General features: G+C 50.1%; 1 protein-coding gene across 1 annotated transcript; it reads right to left on the minus strand.

The window, feature by feature from the left end:
* Positions 1–9558: 9558 nt before the first annotated feature.
* SH3TC2 (SH3 domain and tetratricopeptide repeats 2) lies at positions 9559–23246 on the minus strand. Its single transcript, XM_018073536.2, has 17 exons — positions 22985–23246; positions 21743–21847; positions 21405–21532; positions 20853–20958; positions 20372–20515; positions 20050–20251; positions 19366–19439; positions 18386–18581; positions 17242–17378; positions 16353–16394; positions 14350–16053; positions 14063–14243; positions 12500–12650; positions 12013–12135; positions 11340–11490; positions 10600–10796; positions 9559–10245 (listed from the first exon to the last, which is right to left on the minus strand). The coding sequence occupies exons 1-17, from the start codon at positions 23244–23246 to the stop codon at positions 10054–10056; spliced, it is 4095 nt and encodes a 1364-aa protein (XP_017929025.1). The 3' UTR covers positions 9559–10053.
* Between the last annotated feature and the right edge of the window lie 347 nt (positions 23247–23593).

Below are 23593 nucleotides of genomic sequence, written 5' to 3' on the forward strand. Positions count from 1 at the left end.
AATTTACTCATTTATTAGCCACAAATTAGTAATAACAACACCAGAATTATCTTTCTGACACCTTTGCTAGCTTACACCAAGTATAAGTCTCCCAGTGTAGTAAGTGTATACTCAAGCACACAAAGATTTTTGCATTCCCGTGTTTAGTGTGTCAAGAATGTGGGTACAGTATTTCTATAATGTAAAATAAAAATACCCAAACCACACTAAAAAGTCACCAGATGAACTTAAGGACATTGGTAAAATTCTAATACTGCAAAATATACTCTTAGTAATAACTGAGATTGCATTAATCTTCCATTTGCTGGAAAATGTTAATTTATTCATGTAAAATTATTTTTACATGATCCTGCTCATTATTTTGAGGTATGACAGTACAAAAGTGCAGCCAAACAGTTGTAACCCTTATTTGATTTTTCTGCTAATAGTTTCAGGAGAAAGAAGTTCAGAAAAAAGCAAAACAGGTCACCCTTGTGCAGGAGTTGACCTCTGGGCACGGTGCAGCAGCGAGGAGCCACCCTAAGCACGATTTTCCACTAATAGAGCTGTCCTGGCATGGCACAAGCATCCACCAGTGCACCCTGTTCATCCTCAATGACAGGAACAAGATGCCCAAAGTGTGGCTTCCACAAAGGGCAGCACCTTGGGCTTTGCTTTCTAAGCTCGTTTAACATTTTCACACATTTTGTAGGGCTGCTCCAATTTCTGCCACTTGCTCCTCTGTCCTCTAATTAACTAACGAGACATGATGAAGCCGTGACAGGCACAAGAAATGACAGGGCCACCGAGTGCTCCAGTGTGGCATTCCCCTCGGGCACCCTGTGGAGCAGCAGGCATGTAACAGGCTTTCAGAGAGGATGTACTAATAAACACTGAAATATGAGCACTTTTAAAGTGAGAATAAACCACACTTTGAGAGATTCAAAGGTTCTTTAATCCTGGGGCGCCCCTGACTCTCCAGTGCTGCAAGACATAGGCAGGAAGGGTGGGAGAAGGTCCTGGCTTCTCTGGGAGTCTGTGCCTCCTCAAAGCAGTGTGATACTTTTTCAAAGCCACTGTACAGCTGTGAGCACTCACATCTTGAGGATCTTGGCTAAAACTTTCCTGGAATGTTCCAGGCTTTGAGTTAATAAAGCTATTATACGTAAATTAAGTTATAGGTATCTCATGTTAATCTCTTTGGGTTTCATTGCCTTTTGTTTATGAAGCTAAGTACAGTGATGCATAATAATAATAATAATAATAATAATAATAATAATAATAATAATAATAATAATAATAATAATAATTAGATATTAGCTGACGAGCAGGAAATCAATCCATGTCTCCTGGGCAGTCACTGAATATTAATAATAAAAAAAAATCTGTTGTTTTTTATAAACATGCAATTATTATCTTACTAAAACCGAATTAACAAATTCAGCTGATGTGTGCCTGTATGTGAAGCAGCTCTGGTTGGTGACAGTGATTTCTGTGGGCTGCAGCTTGGGCTGGAAGAGGTCCAGGGCTTTGGAGCAGCCAGTGCTCCTTGCCATGGTAACCCCTTTCCACCTGCCAGCCCTGGTTTGTGTTTTTCTCAGGCAGGCTCTGTGTTTTACATGCTGTCCCTCACAAACCCATCCTCTGGGCCAACCTGCTGGGTACAGCCCCAGCTTTCCCATGAAAGCCTGCCTGGATCCTGGGAACATGGAGAAAATGCAGAATAGCCTCTTCAGAGCAAAGCTTTTGGTATTGATCTGGTGGAAGGCAAGTAATTAGATCAGACATTAGAAAAAAATTCTATACTGTGAGGATGGTGAGGCCCTGGTACAGGTTGCCCAGAGAACTTGTGGCTGCCCCATCCCTGGAAGTGTTTAAGATCAGGTCAGATGGGTCTTGGAGCAACCTGGTCTAGTGGAAGGTGTCCCTGCCCCTGGGAGGAGTTGGAATAAGATGATCTTTAAGGTCCTTTCCAACACAAGCCATTCTATGATTCTATGATATTAGCACATACATGTGCATAAATTACAGAACACATCCCCACACACACTACAGTCCATCAAGGCTGGCCCTTGCTTGCTCACAGGGTGAGTTGATGGGCTGGGTAAGTCCTCCAAGGTTCAGAGCCCCTCCACCAGCCTCCTGCCATCAGGAGTTGCCAGCCACTCTCCAGGAGCGAGACCAGAAGTGTCTGGGCTTGATGGGAGCAGAGATGCTCCCTGAGCCTCACTGGATGACCTCTTTGAGGTCCAGGAGGGTAATATAAATGTTTACACAGTCTCAGTGTCAGAACCTGAAAATGTAACTTACTGCTGTCTAATTGTACAAGAAGCAATGCATAATTACCCAGGACATGTTTTGACTCAAGGTGCCCCTTAGCTGAGTAAATCCAGCTTAACTAATGCTTCTTAGAAGAGCAAGAGACAAGGCTGGCTGCATGCCACATTCCCAAGTGAGTGCTCACTCATCTCTGCATCCACAGGCCACTGTGGACTGAGATCAGACGACCTATCTCACCACGAGAGGTCCAGGGTGATGAGCTGGTCACCTACGGCTCTGGCCCCTGTCATTCATCTTGCTGCCCCTCTTAGGGAGCCACCAACACTCAGACATAGGGTGACATTAAGGGCAGCTCCCAGCAGCTTTCTGGACGTGACTCATGCTGCATCTTTTCCCCACTGGAGCACCACTGGAGAGTGACCAAGGGATCCTCCATACCAAAAGAGAGCTGAAAAGTATCTCCCCACTAAGGATGTTTCATCTTGCTTGTGCTTGATTCCAGGCCAGGATCAGTCTCCAAGTACAATCTCTTCCTCCTCTTCTGCTGCTTTGGAGCAAAACGGGACAGAGCAGGAACACGAGTGTGAATGGGTTTGCAGTGAGCTGAGCAGCTCAGTGCACATCTCCCAGGCAGCTCCCTGTGTTGACAGGTGGGAGACAGATGAGTTGCTGCTGGGATGCCCAGGAAGGGTTGGAGTGGCAGGTGGATGCCAGAGCAATGCTGCACATCCCTGCAGCTCCCAGGACTCAGGAGTGACTCCAGTCCCCCTTCTCTGCTCTGCTTCCAATGTCTTCTCACACATATACTGGACAGCACTGCTCTGCATGCCAGCCCAGCTGTGAGATTTCTGAAAAGTGACACCCAAAACAAGGCAGGAAGCCAGATGTTGGGAGAAGAGCCGGTTTGCCAGGGGATGGAGACGACCTCCAGGGAAGCCTGGTGCTTCAGGAGGGGAGGAAAGGCACCTTTCACAATAGCAGTTGGCCCAGCAACTTGCCTTTGTCCTGATCATGGTTTGTGTTTATTTCTTGTATCAGCCAAGGCCTCTCGCCCTTGTTTGAAGGCAAGGAAAAGGAAAGGGCTCATTTCCCTAAATCCCACAGGAATGGCAGCTGTGGTTTGGCAGAGATAAGTTCAGAATGCCTGTGAGAGTGGAGCTGTCTGTGAGGTTGCTCAAGGTAATGACCTGTAGCCTGAAGAGCAGGAAATATTAATGAGCTGTTAATTATTCCTGAGTTCTCTCTCTCCCACATGCACACCCTGTACATATGCACTAACACAGGTTTGGGCAAGGGGGTGTTGGCAACATCTCAGTCACCCAAAAAGGTGCAACAGGAGGCAGGAGCAGGTTTCATCATGGACAGAACTTGCTGAAATTTCCAGCCACTGTGACACTACCGAAGGGACATCTGCTGAATTCCACAGGCAACAGCCTTCCTTCCAAAAGACGAATCACCAGATGTCTGCTAGGATTTGCAAAGTATCTAACAGACACTCTTTCCTAAGTGTCCCTTTATCCATTGTATCCTTCCACATGAAAATACAGTAGATTTCCAATCTGAGATGAATACGAAGAGTGCAGAGGACACATCATCACAAAAGTAGTTATGTACCATGCTCATGCCTGCTAGTTTATCAAGGCAACATCAAGAAGATTTAAGAAGAAAATATGTCAATCCTAGACAAAGGTACTTTAGGGAGGAGTTCAGCAAACACAAGAGGAAAGGACTGACAGAAGTCAGAACAGGTACAAAGCAGTTTCTGTCATCCCCAAATACTGGAGCTTCTGGGGCATCAAATAGCTCACAAAATAGACACGATACAGATGTAGAAGACAGAGAGATGACTCAGGAGGTGATGACACTCCTGCCAAGTTTGGCTTCCCAGGTATATGTCCCTACAGGTGCCCTGTAGCTCGGGTGCTCTGCTGCAAATGTAGACATCACCAGAGCACTCAGTGTATTCTTCTGTCAGATCATGAGAGACAAGATGGGAAAGCCCAGCTGACGAGTTAGGGAAGTCTGGGAGAGACTTCAGAACACAAGTCTGATGCTCTGAATTCATATAGGAACTAACAAAAATCCTTCCCAAAGCACTGGAGCAAGGGTTTTTTTTTTTAACCTGATTAATATTGTACTAACACTTTGGGATCAAGCATGGCTTAAATCTTGGACAGCGGTAAGAAAAAGTCATGATGCAATTAAACAACCAGCTGCAAGGAACTGAAGGTGTTCCAGGGAGAATTAAATCTTAGAACCAGGACATAAATGCTGCAGTTGTTGCTCCCTACACACCAATGCATGTTTATGTCCTTGTGTGGCCCAAATGCCACTGTCAGAGCAGGTGCAAAAGAAAGAAAAAGCCAAATGAAAATAGCAAAATAAAACAATCACCCCATAACCAGTGTGCAAAGGGAATTTGGTTATGTAAGGATTTATTCTTCCCTTCTCAAAAACCATCTGGTGTTCAGGAGCTCATTTCTTTGTATTCAACCTGATTCCTGAACTGTATTCCAACAGCCTTCATGGCAGCCAAATGCAGAGTCTTTTTAATTTTTCTCCCCTCTCCTGCAGTGTGACAGGAATTGCTGGCACTTGTGCTGTTTGTGTTTCCTACACTTGTCTCCAGTGGTGCAGAAAGAGGAGCCTCTTGCTGCCAGGTTTCCTGCCTCTGTTTCCCTCTGCAAGGAGCTGTTGCTGCTGGCACAGCATGTGGGAGCTGGGGAGCTCTAAGCAGCTTATCTGGACCCTTAGTGCACCCTGGCACCATTGTGTTGTCTGCAGAGCTGGGACAAGACAGGAACATGGAGCTCCTCTCCCATCAACTGGTACCCAGGAGAGCCAGTTGCTCTTCCACGGTGTCCCTGTCACTGACACACATAGTTTCTATCAGCTGTATGCTTGGAAGGGATTATATTTTCTCTACCATGTTTACCATTTCACCCTCTCTGCCCCCTCCAATCCCAAAGAGATGTTTTCCCTGGAAATACTGAGCACAGACCTGTCTTCCACCAGTCCTGCTGAATAAGTGCCCATGAGAGCAGCAAGTGGCTCTGGATTCCGTGCTGGGAAGTCCCAGGGACACTCACATGTCCTGTGGGCAGTGACAGCAGAGGTGATAGCTCCAGGACTGATGCCCTCTCAGCACAAGAAGCATTAAATCCCCACTGGGAAGTATTTTTACATCTGGCCTCACTATTCCCTGTCCAGAGTCACTGACCCTTACCAGCTTCGCTCTCCTTCCTCTTCACCCCTCCTGCAGGGACATGGCAGGTTCTCAAGGCAGGGACACCAGCAGTGCAGACATTCCAGGCCCATTCCAGGTATCCTCATCTCAGCACACCCAGACACACACTGTGCTCCTGCCTCACTGCAGTGCAGGGCAGGGAAAGTTTATTTAAGCACATGCAGTCACAGTTAGTGACTCTTGGCTTTGGCTCAGCCTCCCGGCATCAACCCCCATACGCCTCCTGGCATACATATTTATGATCCCAATTATCACTGAACAACAACCCAGGTTGCTGTGAAAATAAATTATTTTTAATCTAAATTACCCAGTTTACATACTTCACCCACCTCTGCTTAGCAGAACAGCTGGTGTTTACCAACTCTTCGTTACTGTTCCAAGCAACATAAGAAGATGATGCCCGGAGAGGAGCAACCACCTCTGAAATAAGATGAGCTCAAGGTTTACCTGTGCCTCAGACCCTCTGCTCCTCCACATCACGTCTCTCCATACAGCTCAGCCTCCATCCACCTCAGCCCAGTGGACATTTGCACCACTGTACCATGAAGGAATGATGAAAAATGTCTGCTGATAATAATTATTATTGTAGGGTGCTGTATTTCTGCAGGAAGTGGTTTTACATGGTTTCCATGTAAACCCAAATAAATCCAGCTATCTCTACCCTTCTGCCTGTATCTGTATTTACAGTTATCAGCACTTCCTTTCTCTTAACACCACGGGAGACTCACACCAGAGCTAAGAGGATCCAAGAATTATTCTTGTCATGGTATTTCCACTGTCCAAGAATGACCGTATGTTAGAGAAACCTAGTCCCTCTTTATTCCAGGCCTTAAATGGCCCCCTGAGGCATTAAACAAATGCGACATAAGAGGGGCAGTATTGGCTCTTAGGTGGGTTTACGTCAGGACTGGGAAAGCTGGTGCCCAGATGGCCACACTGATGAAAGATTAGAGCAAGATGGGTCAGCATCGGCTCAGACACCGGGATGCAGAAGCTCCAAAGCCAAAGCCAGGAGGTTCCTAGAGCACCTTCACCCTCTGGAAGTATGAGAAAGGAAGATGCTGCTTTTAGCAGCTGTGTGAAAGCGTGTGCTGCTGCACGTGGTCCCCACCAGTCCTATTTCCAGCACTGCTGGCTGAGAACTGGAGAAAGGAAAACTCCTGTACTGGGCATGGAACAGACAGTCACATGCAGCCCAGAAAAAGTCACAAGCCACAGCAAGATAATGACCCCTGGTGTCAGAGGAGACTTGATCCATCCTTTCCCTTTCCCCTATTTCTTCCTCCTCCTCTGTAGCAAAAGAAGGCTGGACACTGGTGCTCAATGCCTTCTGCAGGATAACTCCTGCTCTTCCACATTCCTTCTTTTCCAACCTTCTCTTGGAGCAACATCACAACTATGGCCAGGCTCTGCACCCCACAGCACCTTGAGGGCATCCCTGTGCTCTCTCCCTCCATACACACATGGATGCTCCCTGCTGTGTCTAAAATACCGACAGCTCCCAGACATGCCCCAGGAATTATGGACATGATCCCCCTATTCTGGACAGGGTGGAGGATGACAGCCCCCAGCCTGGCTGCCCCAGGTCCCAAGCCATCACATGGTGACCTCCTCTGGCACAAAGTCCCCAGAGTTTCTCTGCCCACAAAACTCTGCTGGTGTCTGGAGGGATGGGGTATCCTCATCCTCCTTTGGACACAGGCCCAGGAGCCCAGGAACACCAACCACGCTAAGATTCACTTTATTTCAACGTATTATTATGGAGTTTAATTAGTCCTGGCCACCCTGAGCTCTCATCCCACTAGGAAAACAGCCCAGCTTTGTCACAGCATGTGGGAGCAGGCAGGCAGATGAGGGAGAGGGGAAATGATGTTTTATGGGATGTTCTCAAGGAGCAAGACTTTTTTGTCCCACAGGCACCACAAATTTGTTTGCTGCCATTTAAGGAGGACACATTTGATTTCAAACCATGGGCCAGCTCCACAGTCCCTGCAAATCAGAACATCTCTGTTTGACTCATGGAGCTTTGCTGATTTAGACCAGCTGAGACACTGACCCTCTATGTTTAAACAAAGCTCATTTTTTCTCACTAGTGCCAGGCAGAACTGCCTCAGCTTTGGCTCTGGAAAGGATATTTCAGCAGGGATGCTCTCTACATGATTCATCCTTCACTAGGCTGAACTTTGACAAGAACTGCAACAGCCACTGGTCACTGTGGTGGGTCTGTGGGCCACAGGTAGAGGCACAGTCACCTGGATCCCAGCCCCAAAGTGCAGAGCCTGGCCAGTGGCACAGCACCAGCTGCTGCAACCACTGCTTAGAAAAGCCTCTCTGGGATGTCTTGGGCCCCATCTGCTGGGGTGCAGACAGTCTGAGTGCAGGGATGCTTCTATGAGGCCACACAGCATCCCTAAGTGAGGTGCTGTGGATGGCCAGAGAAATGGGTGGAGATCTTGGTGCTCAATTCTGCACCAGGCAGACCCTCAGGTCTTCCAGAGCCATCAGAGCTTCCCTCCCTTCGATAGCCTGGTGTCCACTTGACAATCTGCCTTCTGGTACAAAGAGGTGAGACTGTGCTTTTCCTCATGTATGAAAAGAATCATAGAATCATAGAATGTTAAGGGGTTGGAATGGACCTTAAAGATCATCTAGATCAAAAAAAAAAAAAAGGGGGGGGGCATTGACCTGAAAAACTGCTGAAAAGATCCTTCCCTGGCACAGTGAGCACCAGCCATGTGTACTGAGAACAGGCAGCCCCATGGAGTGGGCAGAAAGGTTTTGGGGACCGGTTCTCCCCGGAGTTTGCAGTATTTCAAACAGGATGAAGATTTACCTCCTCTGAACTCGGGGCTGAGGCTCCCCAGGAGCACTGCAGGAATGCTCGGTAAACAAGCAGTAAACTATTCATTGCCCCGGTGATGGATGCCTCGAAGGGATTAGAAGAGGAAGATGAGCTCAGCATTTGCAAAGAGCAGGGAGGAAATAAATGTTCTGCATTTAGCAATCCCGTGCAGGGGAGCATGGTCAGGGAAGGGGAAGAACTTGGAACAGGGTCTGTCTGCGAAGACCCAGATGGGTGTCTGGCCACTGGTTGTCAAAGCAAAGAGATCACTTGGAAAAACTGCTCCTACTTCCCTGTGCACCAGCCCAGACTGAGAGCTGAGCTCAGTGTTGGCCAGGAAGCAGCTCTCACTGCAAAAATGGGCATTTATTGCTCTCTGGTGGCGAGATGGGCTGTGGAGGAGAGCTGTGTGCTGCGCCGGGGTGCCCGAGAGAAGCCTCCTTGGAGCCTTCTACTGCCTCTGGTCACTCCACGGAGTTTTGCTTCTCTTCCAGCCACGTAGCTCAGGGCACTTGAAGGCAACTTGCTGCCTGCTGGGCAGTGGGGTCTCCTTGGGCTGCCAACAGCCCAGGCAAGGGCAGTGCAGCTGCCTCTCCTCACCAAAAGCCCCCCCGTGCCCCATCAGCACCCCTGCCCAGGGGCTGGATGTGCCACAGTGCAGGCCAGCGTGTCCAGGCTCACCATCTGCTCCTCGGTGCTCCTGCATCCCAAGGAGCTCTGCAGCCAGGAGAAGGGAGACTGAGGAGGGTACAGGGCTGCAAAGCCTGGGCCAGGTCAGGACTGACAGCTCTGAGAATCAGTGTCATTCAGGTTGGAAGAGACCTTTAAGATCATCGAGTCCAACCATTAACCCAGCCCACCCAAGGCCACCACTAAACCATGTCCCTTAAGTGACACATCTACATATCTTTTAAACACCTCCAGGGATGGTGATTCCACCACTTGCCTGGGTAGCCTGTTCCAGTGCTCTTTTCCTGTGCTCCTGCTTTAGAGATTGAAAATGCAGATGGGCTGTGAGGTAGAAGAGGCCACCTGGCTGCTCCAGTGCCAGACCTGAGGCTCAGTGACAGGTCTGGGGCGTGGGAGGGCTCTGCCTCCCCCAGAGCAGCTGTTTGTCTGCATATGGGTGTGGTCCCCATGCAAGGTTTGACCAGCCGGCTCCTCATTTCCCTAATTCTGTCTCTCACTGACAAAAAGCTTTGGTGGTGCTTCTTACAAAACAGGGGTTTGGCAGAGGTATGGGTCACAGACCTCTGTGGAGAACACAGGACAGAAACCAGACAGGAATAAATACAGGAGGTGCTATTCAAGTTAAAACACATTTGGGTTGAGCTGAGCTGCCCCACAGGACCTGAGGTGTGTGGAGCAGTTAAGGGCACAGGCAGGCACATGGCAGCACTCTCCTGTCCATGTCCTTGACAGGGCACTTCTGAAACACCATCAGTAGCTCAGTCCCACTGCACCACATGCTCCAGCACCACTGCTGGGGCCTCATCCTGCCCAGATGCCCAGCCTTGATGTACCACCTCGACTATGGTGCACAGCCCTGCTCCCAAGTGCCTGTTGGGGACAAGGAGGCCAAATGCTGCCATCTCCTTAGGATGTGGTGCAGGACCCCTTCTGGGCCAGTGGTTCTGGAGAGCACAGGACCTGTGCAGGATGCTCCTCGACAGCTTGCACCGGAGTCCCCGGGGTGGGAGATGGGTCAGACGACGTGGCCTCCTTCGCTCAGCCACCTGGGCCGGTACGTGGCACAGCCTGGTGTGCCCTCAGGCCCCGGTGGGGCACTGGGGATGGTTCCCAGCTTGGCACGGATGAGGGCCTGCAGGTCCTGGTCTCCCAGCTCGGTCGCTGCGGCGAGGGCCAAGAGGAAGTAGGCTGCTGCATCCTGTTCATCCTAACCATAAAGGACGGGGAAGGTGTTAGGAAGTGGTTTAATTGAAGGTCACAGGGCTGAAGGGAACTGGAGCAGAGCCCAGTGGTTCCAGGCAGAACCCAGTGACACCTGATTTCACTGAAATGGGCTCTGTATAATTGCAGCTAAGTGCCAGCACTTCTTTCCAAATTGCCTTTTCCTCTTAAAAACCTGGTTGTGCCAGCACTGGGAGCATTTATTCTAAATTTGCAGATAGGAGGGAGAGTCACAGGTTGCAGCCATGTCTGCTCTGCCAGGAGATGGGACACTTCACCTTCAGCTCTCTGTCAAGGCCAGAGTGCTCAACACAGCACCATGGAAAACATCATTTCTTACCTTCAGCTTGTGCAGGGTCAGGTTGCCAAGGTGGCAATACACCTTGCAGTAGTACAGGGCCTCTCCTGAGCACTGCAGCACGGGGGGACGCATGGCAAGTGTCTTCAGATAGCAATCTTCTGCCATCTCATACATGTGCAGAAAATAGTAGACTGTAGCCAGGCGGTGGAATGCAACCAGCTCCTGCAACTGATCTCCTGGAAAAGAGTTGCTGATACAGTCAGCCTGCAGCACTCTCAGTCCATCCCCCCCACCCGGCCTGCTGAGACACTTTGGATGCATTTTCTCAACAGTCTGGGGGCATGGATACCTTTATAAGGAGCCAGTGAGGTGGAGAAAACTGAGCTGTGGGTGGGGTTGCTGATACCACAGCTGGACTGACTGATTTCTTGGGTGCTGGATGGGGCTATTACAAGAGTGGTTTCATATCAGACATTCATGCTGGCATTTTGCCCATTCAGACTATTTCTGTAATGGGAAGGGGTGAATTTATTAGAAAAGCCAGGGCAGAGAGGAACTGCTCAGTCCTGTGCTTTCATCAGACTTCCCATGCTCCAGTGTAGCAACAACCCTACGTTGTCACACAGCTTAAGAGGGAAAATGGCCTTAAAAAGATGTTACCACGTAGGGTAAGAATGGGTCCAGCAGTGTTATGGAAGGAGATGCCCCTTTTACAGGCACACTGTTCTCATCCAAGGGAGCCAGTGACTCACAGTACCCCGTGGATGTGCAGCACTCACCAACCCTGAGGCTCAGCCTGGCTGCCAGGGTAGCAAACTCCAGTGCCTTCTCGTAGCCCTGCAGCCTGATCTGCAGCTCTGCCAGCTTGTTGAACAGCCGTAGCTCTGTCTTAGTGGCCTTTAGTTTCCTGGCCAAGGGCACAGCACCTCCCTAAGGAGAGAGAACAGCGAGTCCAGGATGTTCCTGAAGGTATCATCAATGCCTGCAGAGGGCTGACAGAGCAGCAGGACAGGGACCAAGTACTTGGCATGGCAGGAAGAGGATGGGACAGCTGAGCACTGCAGGTTTAGGTTCTAGTCCCTTCTTTCCCCTGAAAATGAGATTCAAATCCCAGAGCGTGGTTCTCAAAACCTGAGCCTCACATCTCTGCCCTTCCTTAGGTGCTTGAAAGTCCACAGGAGTGACCAGCTCACACTTAACACCACCAGGATTTGTAATGTAAGGACCCTGTTCCCACCCCCCCAGACAATCTCTGGGGAGAGCTGCAGCCGTTGCAAAACCTGCCTGTGCTCCAGGCTTCCCACTATGGCACACTCAGGACCACGCCATCCCCCTCCACCCTCCATCCCTCCTGCCTGGCCACACAGTGCTTCAGTCAGCCTCGGGGCAAAGCCCCCCACAGCCATCACCTTGTGGGGACACAAGCACAGAAATGCTCTGGGGGATCAATACCCTGTAAAACTCCACTGCTCGATCTCTGTTCCGGTTGCCATTAAAAAAGGTATCACCTGCTTTCTCATAAAGATCCATGGCCAAGGAGAAGTTCTCCTGCTTCAGAGCAGTCTGAATGGCTGCCTAGAAGGAAAAGGAACTGGAGTGAGAGTTGGAAAGAGACATTTGCACATAGACATCAATATGATTAAATAAAAGCAATATTTTATGAGCTGCTCTTCCACTTTGCAGCTCAGCTGATAAAATAATGCTAGAGATGGAGAGAAGCCAGTAGTCTTCTACTTCAAGAAGTCTCCAATGACTTCCCTGGCACTTACCCCTTATCTATGTATATTTCAATGGGAACTGGTCACTTGGCACCTCCAGCTTCCTTTGGCACTCCTACATTGCTTTCTTACTCAATGAATTCACTTACTTTCCAGCCTCAAAAGTCTCTGACCCAGAAGAAGTGATGGGAATGGGACTGCTCCAGCCACCCCATCCATACCTGAAAGTACATTTCCACCAGCTCATCCTCCTGCATAAGATAGTAGAGCCTTCCTGCCTGCAGCCAGGCCTCTGCTGCTTTCACAGTCTCCTCAAGGTCAATGAAGATCCTTAGACTTTGTTTGGTGCAATCCAGGGACTGTCTCAAAGCCCTGTGATGGTAACAAGCAAAAAGCCATTACAGAGGAATCACAGAACATTTCCAGCCATTGGCTGCAAAGCTCCCACCACCTCCTCGTGGCAAACCTGTCCTCTCCTCCTATAGTTGTCAAAGTTTAGAGACAAATGGGGAGCCACAGCTCTGAGCAATGTGTCCTGGTAAGGTCATGGAGGTCTCTATGCTTTAATGCATGTGTGTGTGTATCATCTGGCAACCTTAGAGCAGTCCAGGACCCCAGTGTTCCCACAGGGGAACCCCTGCATGGTTCCCCTGATAAATAGGGGTTAGTCCAGGTCACCTGCAAACACTATTTGCCCCCTTACACTAATCCCCAAAGTCACCTTCATCTCCCAGACAGAACCTGGCACCCAAACCCACAATGTTTGTTTGTCCCTTGCATAGTCAAAGAGACAGATCTGTATGTACCTATGCAAGACCTTACAGCTCCTTTTCAAGGCCGTGGTCACTGGAGGACATAGGGATAAGCAGGATGAGCCAGAGGGTTGGACATGAAGTCAGCTGTGGGGAAGGGAGAGCCAGGCAGTGCCCAGGGCATTTTGTTTGCTTGGTGTCTCTCCTGCTGGCAACCAGGCTCCAGCTGTCCTTTGAGTCCAGGGAAAGGGGTGCTTTGTGATCTTAAATAGCACCATCCACATGACAGGCATCTGCTTCCTAAATACCTTCCCTCTGAACTCACTGTGACCTGATAGGGGACATGAACATCCCAGTTAGGGATAGCCCTTGCCCATTTGTCCTTCTGGGACATGGCAACCAGCTCTCCGCTGTTTGACACATTTGTCTTCAAGGACTGAAGTCTGTGGTCTGTCCAAGTCTCTTTCTCTTCTCTTCTGCCTAATCTAATCAGTCACCTGCAAGTGTCAAGCAGGAGATTGAAAGGTGAGCTGATAGGGAGTCTTATGTACCTCCTACGGGACCTTAAGCACCTCCCTGGGGAAAATATTCCAGCAGATACAGGAAGGGCAGACTCAGCAGCTGGAGGCTGAAACCAGACATTCAAATAACAGATAAGGAGCCTATTTTTACTGGTGAATGGTGATTAATCACTGGAATAAGCCTCCAAAGGAAGTAATGAATTCCCTGTCACTGGGTCCTCTCTGATGAAGGCTGGATATTGCTCTGGAAAACTGTGTTTGGCCAGACCCCCAGTTCTGTCTGGGACAACTTTTGCCTGGCCGTCGTGACACTCTGGTTGACATTGAACTGTTCCCTCTTCACGGCACAGTGACAGCTCATAAATCTCAGAACCAGAGTCTGCAGGGCAGCTGGAGCCACCACACACCTTCCCACCTCACTCAAGGGATGCCCCAAGAAAGCCACTGTTCTTGCTCTGGGTGAGCAGGGACCCCACTCTAACAGCCTCCAACAGGCACAGACAGGACTTACTCAGGTGTGCCCAAAGCCTGGTAGAGCTGACTGAGAGCCTGTCGGGCATTGCCTTCCAGCTCTCTGTCCTGCAGCTGTTGTGCCAAGGACACCCAGTGCTCGTGGTAGGTGATGCAGGCCTGGAGATCAGGGGACACTTTGCTGTAGAAATGGCAGAGAGACTCAGTGATGTGAAGCTGACCTGCGTGGTACAGGGAAAGGGAAAAGGACAGGTCAAGGGGTTGTTTTAGGGAGCTGGCAGGGTGCTGCTCAGAGGTGAATGCTACCCTGGTCCCCACTGTACTCACTCCTCACGTTATGCCACTTCAGGGCAAAAACCAATGCCAGTTCATAACAGAGTTTGCCATCTTCCATCCTCTGCCTGTCCACCATGGCCTGTGCCAGCCCCAGCAGCACTTGCACCAGCTCCATCTCCAGGTCTTGGCTGCCCTGGAGCTCAGCGTAGAGCTGGACTGACTGGAGCAGGTAGAGCTCAGCCAGCTGGCTGGCCCCACACCCCAAGCTCAGCTGCCCCAGGTTAGCCAGGGCAATGGCCTGATTCCTCTTGTTCCCGGTCTCCTTGGCCTTGTGCAGGGCCCAGAGGAAGTTCTCTGCAGCCACCTGCACCCGCCCTTCTCCCTTGAGGGCAATGGCCAGGAGGTTGTGCACGGCTCCACCCTGAGTCACACTGTCCGTCCCACTCAGGGACCGCAGGAGCTGCCACAGGATGTCTGCAGCTGGATTTGGCTGGCCCTGCAGGAGGTACATCCACCCCAAAGAGAGGGAAGACTCAAAAGCCTCCTCCTCGCCCATCAGTCTGCTGAGGGCTACAGCCCTGGCTGCATAACAAACTGCCCCGTCCAACACCCCGTGCTGGAGGTACATCCTGGACAAGATGGCACACAGCGTCCTCTGGGTGGGCACAGCTCTGCTCTCACAGCAGAACTGCAGTGCTTGCTTGAGATAGAAACAAGCCAGTGCTGGGATGCTGCTTCTCTCCAGTTGGCTTCCCAGTAGTTTGGAAGTATTTTGGAGGATGAAGCCAGCTCTCCAAATGGGTGTCGGTGCTCCCTTGGTGCCACTGGGAACAAACAACCTGGCGGAGGCCAGTGCAATATTTGGCAAGTACTTCTTGTCATACAGGTAGCTCAAGATGGCAGGGGCATCCAGTGGCCCAGAACTAGTGTCTGGGCCAAGCAAAGTGGTGGTGAGACACTGAAGATGCTCCATAAAGGGCAGCACTTCATCAGTTTTGCCCAGTTGTAGGAAGAGCTTGACAATGAGGAAGCAGACCCGTGCCTCCAAGGGAGCATTGCCCACAGCAATAGCTTCCCTCAAGATGTACATCATGACTTCCAGCTCATTTTCAGAGCTGAAAGAGCGACCAGGCAAGCAGACAAGCAAGGTCACCATTTTCCCCAGCAGGGAGGAGAACTTGTGCTTCATGTTCTGCTTCAAGTAGATGGAGGCAAGGGTCACATGCAATGCTGCCAACAGAGGCAGGTCCTGAAATCCCCTGTCCAGGACACTCATGGCTTCTTCAAAGTAGACTCGAGCCTGGGAGAATTTGACCTTTTTGATGCAGAGCTTACCCAAGAGGAAACAGAGCCTGACATGAGCCCAAACTGAACGAGTCCTCTTGGCCCAATTCCTGGACGTCTCAAGGTACAGGACCAGTTCATCCTCATCGGAGAAACCATAAAAAGTGGAGTGGAGAAAGGAAAAGCTGAGATCATAGAGGCTTTGAAAACTGGATACATAACTATCTTGGTTAAGGAAGGTCAATATGGGGTCAAAGACATCAGCATCATCCATGTGTCCAGCATTCAGGTCAATAAAGAACTTGGGATAATCAAAATCGTCCATCTTCTCCAGGAGAACATCTTCTAACATAGAAGGGGCTGATTCACTCCCTGGGCTGGACAGCTCGGAGGTGCTGGTTGTAGCCAACTCATTTATTTCCTCCCAAGACTGGAGCAGTTGGATATCTTTACTGGCATGGGGAACAGCCTCTGGAAGGGATAGGAAAACCACAGCAAGGTTAGGAAGAAATTCCTTACTGTGAGGGTGGTGAGGCCCTGCCACAGGTTGCCCAGAGAAGCTGTGGCTGCCCCATCCCTGAAAGTGTTCAAGGCCAGGTTGGACAGGGCTTGGAGCAACCTGGTCTAGTGGAAGGTGTCCCTGCCCATGGTGGGAGGGCGGAGCAAGATGATCTTTAAGGTCCCTTCCAACCCAAGCCATTCCTCATGTCAAAATTCACCCTCAGAACTCAACACAAAAGCATCCCATTCTGTCCCCTCCTCATACTCACCTGATGGCACTTTTGGGAACATGGCTGCAGGTTCAAAACCATCTATACAGAAAGACAAACAGAAAACAAAAAGTCCAAAGCCTTGGTCAGTGTTAATGTGCAGACACAGTCCCCCAAACCTTATAGACATCTCCTGCTGCTCTGCTAAACTCCAGACCCTTGTGTGGCTTCTAGCTGCAGACACCACAGGCAGCTGCAGTTCAAATCCCTGGGATCTGCTGGGGGTTGGTGCTGTGTAAGACCACGGAGAACAGCTTTTAGCTGGTGGTGAGGTGAGGTAATGTGATAGTTATCTGGGAACAAGCAGGTCTTACTTTTCACAGATAAGGTTTTATCAGCTCTCTCAAGAGCCTTGTGGTGTCTATTTAGAGGTTTCCAGGTATGAGTGTGTCTGTACCTCAGGCTCATTGCCCCTCATCTGGTTCCTCTGAGAGAGTTCCCCTGAATCCCAGGAGACTCAGGCTCAGCCCTGCATGGCCACATTGTGCTTCCAGGTAGTGAGAAAGCAAGAAATAGAGACACAGAAACCAGCTGAAGTCCAAAAGCCACACTGGAAGCACAGAGAAACTGAGCACCCAGGAGCCCTGACTCATGTAGGCAGGGACTTAAAGCCAGGATCAGTAGAGAGCAGAATCTGCCATGGTTCCCCACAGCTGAAAAGCTGCCCTGGGAGCAGAGAAGACCCCTACAAACTGCAGTGTGGCAGGGGTCACCTCTTGAGGATATCTACAACCTCCATGACTAGGCTGAGCAGAGGCTTTGGAGGTTGGCTCTGCCACAGCAGTTCTCTCCACTGCAAAGCCCAAGCAAGGAGCTCTCTAGGCACTGTCCAGCATCATTCTCCATGGGGATCCACAGGTCTGGGCATGTAAGGAGAGGGGACACTCACCCAGGCGGTACACAGAGGTGATGTCAGTGCGTGCCAGGTCCCCGAGCAGGGTGCTGAAGTGCTGCTCGTCACCATTGCACGGGATATGCAGGAGGGGGGACTTTTCTTCTTCGCTCAGAAACACCAAGCCCTTTCCCCTGGGGTGAGGCAGATGTCAGGAGAAGACAGTCAGTGTCTCCCTGGTGCTACAGCTGTCCTGTAGGATGGGATTTTCCATCCCTCCTCTTCCTCCCACCATAAAAGTTCTGCTGCAGATGAACACAGGATTGTGGACACCTTCCCCATCCAGGTTCTCCATGAAGGAACCAATGGATACCAGAGGAAAGGAGCTATTGGTATTTTTATTTAATCCAGAATCCCTTTCTGAGGCCAGGACAACATCTGATCTCTCTGTTCTCTGAAGTGTCAGAGAAAAGTGCTTGCAACTTAACCTTGGGTAAGTGACTGAGTAAGGAAAGCCCAACAGACCTAGCAACAGGTTAAGACCTTGTCCTCCCACACACACTCTTGGAGGAGAACCCTTTTTGGATGGGCACTGAACTGGAGCTATATTTTTAAGCCACCCATAGAGACAACTGCCTGAGTTGTCAGAATGGGGTTGTGTCACCCTTCTTCCCTGGATAACTCTTGCTTTGTCCTTGAGAGAGTATTGAATTCTGCTCAGGGAGAAACTGTGCCAGTGGTCCTTCTGCCTTGACAGCAATCCTACAGAAAGTAAAGAGGCAGAAGGAAGCCAAGCATGACTTGGTTTTCTCGTCAGGGATTGCTCATCCCACCCTTGCCAGACTCACAGCACCTCAGACAAAGCTACAAACTGAAGACATTTCTAGGTGGAGTGAAGCCAGTTTGTCTGGTACACAGATGTCCTGGGCTGCCTTAGCATGGAGCCAGGTTAGCCTGGGGCCAGATCTGTTCCTCTCCAAGAATCACCTGAGGCAAGTGAAATACGATTGCTTTGTCTGGGCAGAGACTGCTGCAGCCTGTTGGCAGCAGAGCCTGGCCAAGGCTTCTGGTCAGACCTCAAATGGATTCTCTGTGGTCTTGCAAAGCAAATTACCTGCCCTAGACTCTCATACAGCCTTGAGTTGGGACTTGGAATCTTCCCTCCATTTTCTCCTGAATTTAATGTGATAAGTAAACTTACAGAGGTTCACAAGCCTCGGGACTTATGTAGCGGGTTGGAACAAAGCCAGTGCTCCCACTGCTGAGGGATTTGCCCACAAACCACGGGAGTCCTGGAATGAAGAAGCCTATGACTTCTATGCTGTCTCCTTTGGAAAAACTCAGTTCATCCCATGCTGCTCCTCTGTGGTCCTCGGTGGCGGTGCACCTGCCTTTGACTGGGAAACCAAAGCAAATAAGGGCATTTTAGTGTGAGGCCACTGCTAAAACTTTCATGCTGGAAAAGACTTGGGCAAGGAGAGACCACAATTTCAGTTTGAGAAGTCTGCCTCTCTCTCCCCTAAGATTTATTGTGCTCTTTGATTCAGACTTCTGCCATTTCTTCTTGAGAAATGGATTATAATAAAATATATGGGAGGGAGGGATAAACTCCACACAGCTGAAGGCTGAAGCCTCTGAGAGCTGCAGTCTGGAAGGTGACTGGAAACATGGAGCTTCACAGAAGCTGCACTGTCTCAGCTCTCTGCCAGGAGTGAAATCTTGAACAGCACAAATGTCCATCACACTACATGCCAAATTCACACCTGCAGGGATCTCCCATGTCCAGTATACTCTGAACAGGACTGGCCTGGGGCTAACTGGTGAATGGTGGGCACAGGTTTCATGTGCTCACTTGTGGGACTCTCATTATTTAAAACTTCAATCCTGAAAGAATGAAAGGAGATGTAAAATTGCAGTGGAATAGGAAAACCCAGTGGCAGAAGGATGCCACCAGCAGCCCACTGTACCCTACGTTCTTTGTATCATCCTTTGAAGTACACACAGTTTGCAAGCTCTGTTCTCCATTCCAGAGGGTCCAGAGATGCCATATTCCCTTAGAGCACCCAGAAATGGTGTGCAATTGCCAGAACAAGAGATGAACTCTTTGCATTTGTGGCCAAAACCAGGCTTGGGAGAGCCGTGCCCTTCCCTGGGATGCTGCCTTACACAGGTATCACTCACCAATTGGCTGAGAGGTTGTCCCACTGATCTCCTGGGAGATGCCAAAACTCACAGCATAATTCTTCAGGAACCACCTGCAAGGCAAAAGGAAATCACACTGGTCCTGTCTGAGCAGTCCTGTCCTCAGGCCAGCACCAGGGATGGTGTCACACAAGCAGGACAGATGTTCTGTTCCCTGGGAGTGCCAGCATGGCCAGCACAGCCAGCCCAGTAATCCTTGTAATGGTTTTACTGGGCACAGAGGGCAGTTTGCACCACACCATGGTAAGAGCAGGATAAATTTGCTAGGCTGTAAGGAGGATTTCACCACGTAAGAGGAGCTGCAGGTGTCTTTGAGGTTCAGCCAGGTGACAACGTGAAGCCCCACTTTGGCTGGCATTGCCTAAATTTTTTCTCCACTTATTCATCTGTAAATGACAGATAATCTCATGTATGACCTAAATGAGTATCAAACAGGAATGATATCTGAAGTACAAGTATGTCCTTGCTCTGCCTCATTAACAGAACCTGAATTGGTTCCAGTAGTTGTCTTTATGCATAATCTACATCCTCATGGAATTGTGAGGCTCTTTCCCATTGCCAGAGGCAAGAGCAGTTTCCCATACCAGGCTTTGGTGCCAGCTCATGCATCAGGATCAGGAAAGCATCTTGGCTTGAGCCCTATTAATTCACCAGTTTACTTACTGGTAAAAAGGGTGAGGTATTGGCTCTAGAGCTGTCATGGGCACCACGCCTCGCTGACCCGTCAGTAAGGACATCCCTTCCCATTTTGAGTCCTCTCCAACATTCTTCACATGGATCAGCTCATTCTTGCAGAGCTGCAGGCCTTCCTCTCCCTCCTGCTCTGCCTTCCAGGCACCTGGCATTGCTCTGGAAAAAAAGTTACCTGCAGATAGAAAGAGTCATGTCAGGGTCAATGGCACCAAGCATGGCCCAGCACAGAGCTGCAACTCAGCCCTGCTGGGACAATTTTGAGGAACTCCCCACATGTGAAGTCCCCTCACACCTTCCTGGAGGAGTAGATCCATATATATGGTGGACAAATGATCCTCATCCACAGTGACTTTGATCTCTGTGTCCTCCATCAGGGCACAGTTTAGCCAGTACTCCTGGTCAAACAGAAGCTGCTCCAGGCAGCTGCCCACGTATCCTAAGGAATCAAGAGGGAAATCAGTGTTACCATCGTCCTTCATTGGGCAGCATGAAGGGCTCTTTGGATATTTCCTAGTCTGCCATCTGCAACCATGCTGTGAGGCAAAAGCCTTTAATTTTGTCTCCATACCCAAAATGCAATAGAAGGATTATCCAGAAGGCATCCTCCTGGGTCTCCTTCACTGATCCAGACAGTAGTTTCATAAACAGTCAAAAGACTGCAAGGTTTTCTAATTCATATTCTTCACCTGTCCACCCTGTTACATTACAGTACCTTCTTCAAAAATGCTTCTCACACTGTCTGTTTAGACCTCCCAACACCTTGAAAACATTACCTAAAGTCAGATACGTGGAAAACTTCCAGACTTCTTCCAAGGTTTTGAAGGTGAGGAGGAACCGATCCTCCTGTGCTTGCATACAGACCAGCCTGGCTGACAGCTCCTACACAGGGGAGACAAAGCAGGATTCAGGGACAGTCTGGGACTCTGACAGGGGGTCTAATGATATTAGACCCTGGAATGAGACTAGCACTCATGTATCAGCATAGTTGAGACTGAAGCTGTGTGAGCTGTTTGCCAGGGGCTAAGGTTGTTCCAGGCACTGAGTCCTTCCTAGCTCACTCCAGGGCAATCTGCATGATCCCTCAGGCAGCTCAGAGCCCCCAATACAAGGCTCCTACCATGAGGATCAGATCTGCCTCTCACCTGTTACCAGCTCATTCCCCCCATCCTTCCAATCCCCTCCAGAGTCCCCGTGTGCAGGCACACACCCTGCAGTGGCCTTGGAGAAACTTCTCTTTCTCAGCTAGGTTTGGTATCCCATCACACATCCCATCCTGCCAGGAGCATCCCAGGACATGCTCTGCTCTGCCAGGCTGGGGTTTCTACCTTGAACAGGGCACAGACACCTCTGTCGTCACTCTCCAGGGCCCACAGCTTCTTTCTGGCTGCTTCCTGGAGCTGGGAATTGAGGCAGCCGGAGGAGCGACTCTCAACGGAGAAGAAGAGTGATATCTCTTGAAACAAAAAAGTTAAGGGGGTTAAGGGGTAGAAGGAGCTCTGTGGCACCCAGAGCTGCCTGTGCCAGATCCAGCAGTGCCTCCAGCCTGGCTGTGATGCTCAAAGAACACAAACCCAGCTCGTCCTCCCCCTTCAGCCACCCAGATAAGAGACTCGAGGGATGGCAGGGGCTCTGCTACGTCTGGGAGATTCCACAGGCATCTTACCTGGTGGAAAGCCCTCTCTGACAGCCAGCAGCACCAAGGAGGTGTCCAGGGAGCCATCTCCTGCCTCAGCAGTGGGGTTGCTTGGCTCTGATGCCCCAGCCTTACCTGGCGAGGAGGGAACACACAGAAGAGCTGCTGACAAATGTTGTGGCAGAGGTTTAGGATAACCTGCCTAACCTGAGAGCACCTGAGGGCTCAGCCCAGGGGTTGCACTGCAGATCTGGCTGGGATTAGGTGAATCTGGTACCACTCTACAATCATGCTCAAGGTTGGAGGCAAGATCCATGGGATTGATGTGTCTTAACTACATGATATCCTTGATGATGGGCTTCTTTCCAGCGCTGGAGGGGCTTTGGAATGTCCAAGAGCTTTCCCTCCTTGCTCTTGGACAGACCCTCACTGAGCAGATCTGTTAGAAGGATGTTTTAGAGGAGACCTCAGAGCAAGAGCAATTCCCCAGCAGAGGAGAGTCAAGGCCTTGCAAAATTCTTTACTCATCAACTTTGACAGTCAAAATGAGATTTTCTCCCCTGCCTGGTTGGTAACTGATATCCAAGATGCATTCTCTCTGCTTCACACATTGTCAACTATTGCCATAAAGGATTCAGGAACTGAAACTTTAGCTGGTAATTATGTTAATGAAAGCTGAGGCACACAAAAATCCAGCTTGCTCTTCCACAGCTGTATTGGCTGTGGAGGGATAACGAGATTAAAACCCAATTTTTGTCAGTAATCAGATTGGACTTGTAAGACAAACAAGGACCCAGAGATCTGGAGTTGGAACACGCAGCAATTTCTCTAAGTCACTTCTGTGACCATAACTATACTCCACAGTTCTTTTAATTCAGCCAGCTTTGCAAGCTAGTCAAATAAACTGTTATTTGCATGCAGAATTATAATCCTTATTTATAGTTAGCAAGTAAAAAAGAATGGCCCAAGGCTGCACATGTCATGAATGAGCTTTTCTTTGAAAGAAAAGGCTCTACATTTCTCAGCAGTTGATTTGAACACTCTCAACAAAGGACCTCATCTAGCAGCTCCATCCTCTTCCACACGTGGGGGAAACAGAAAAGGGGAAGTGAAAGGAGACACAGGCAGAACTAAATCCAAACTGGCTCCTGCCAGGCTGGGCTCGCCTACCCGTTGCCACTCCTCCCTCTCCTCCTCCCCTCCCTGTGTCCCAGCAGACCCTGCCAGGCTCCACTGGGCAGGGCTGGATCCCAGTTCCCTGGGCATGGGTACCTGATGCCATGGTCCTCTCCTGACACCATTTTCCCTGGTGTTCAGCTGCTGTTTGGTGCAGATGGTCCCAGCAGGGCAGGAGCACAGGCGAGTGGGGACAGCAGGAGTCACACTCTTCACCTGGGGAAGACGGAGGGTGGGCAGAGGCATTCGGATCCCCAGCAAGATGCTCCCTGCCTGAGAGGTCTCTGTAGGATGTGCCAGTGGATGTGGCAGATTGGACATTGCTCTTGCCACCTCCATCAGTGGCAGGACAGAACATGACTGTGGGTCTCCAGAGCCAAGCAGGGATGAGGACTTACTCGGGTGAGCAGATAAATGGGTTTGCTCTCACGGATTCAGTGTTTATTTTTGTTTGGGCCAGGCTCAGAAAAGGAACTGGGAACTGTTTTCAAGAGACCAATTGAAACTGCTGGTGAGGAGTCCTTCCCAGTCGTGCCAATGAGTCATTTACCTCCCTGGTGCTGAAATATTTTGTAACAGTGGGCAGGAAACAGCCCCAGCCCAGAGCTGAGTGCAGGTCCCAGTACTTGGGGCTGCACTCCTGGCAGCCACGGCTGAGTGCTCATGGCACCCTCTGGCACTGGCTCTCCTGGGGGACACGTGGCC

This window comes from Manacus vitellinus, unplaced genomic scaffold, assembly GCF_001715985.3.
Source record: "Manacus vitellinus isolate BGI_N305 unplaced genomic scaffold, ASM171598v3 scaffold_25_pilon, whole genome shotgun sequence".
Classification (NCBI taxonomy): Eukaryota; Metazoa; Chordata; class Aves; order Passeriformes; family Pipridae; genus Manacus; species Manacus vitellinus.

Excerpts from the sequence above, each read along its gene's own strand:
- SH3TC2 (XM_018073536.2), bottom strand. The coding sequence starts at position 23,246 with ATGTTCTGTCCTGCCACTGATGGAGGTGGCAAGAGCAATGTCCAATCT. Across the intron at positions 21,533-21,742 it reads CAGAGAGGGCTTTCCACCAG|AGATATCACTCTTCTTCTCC; the intron begins GTAAGATGCCTG and ends TTTTGTTTCAAG. Across the intron at positions 20,959-21,404 it reads GTGTCTGTGCCCTGTTCAAG|GAGCTGTCAGCCAGGCTGGT; the intron begins GTAGAAACCCCA and ends TCCCCTGTGTAG.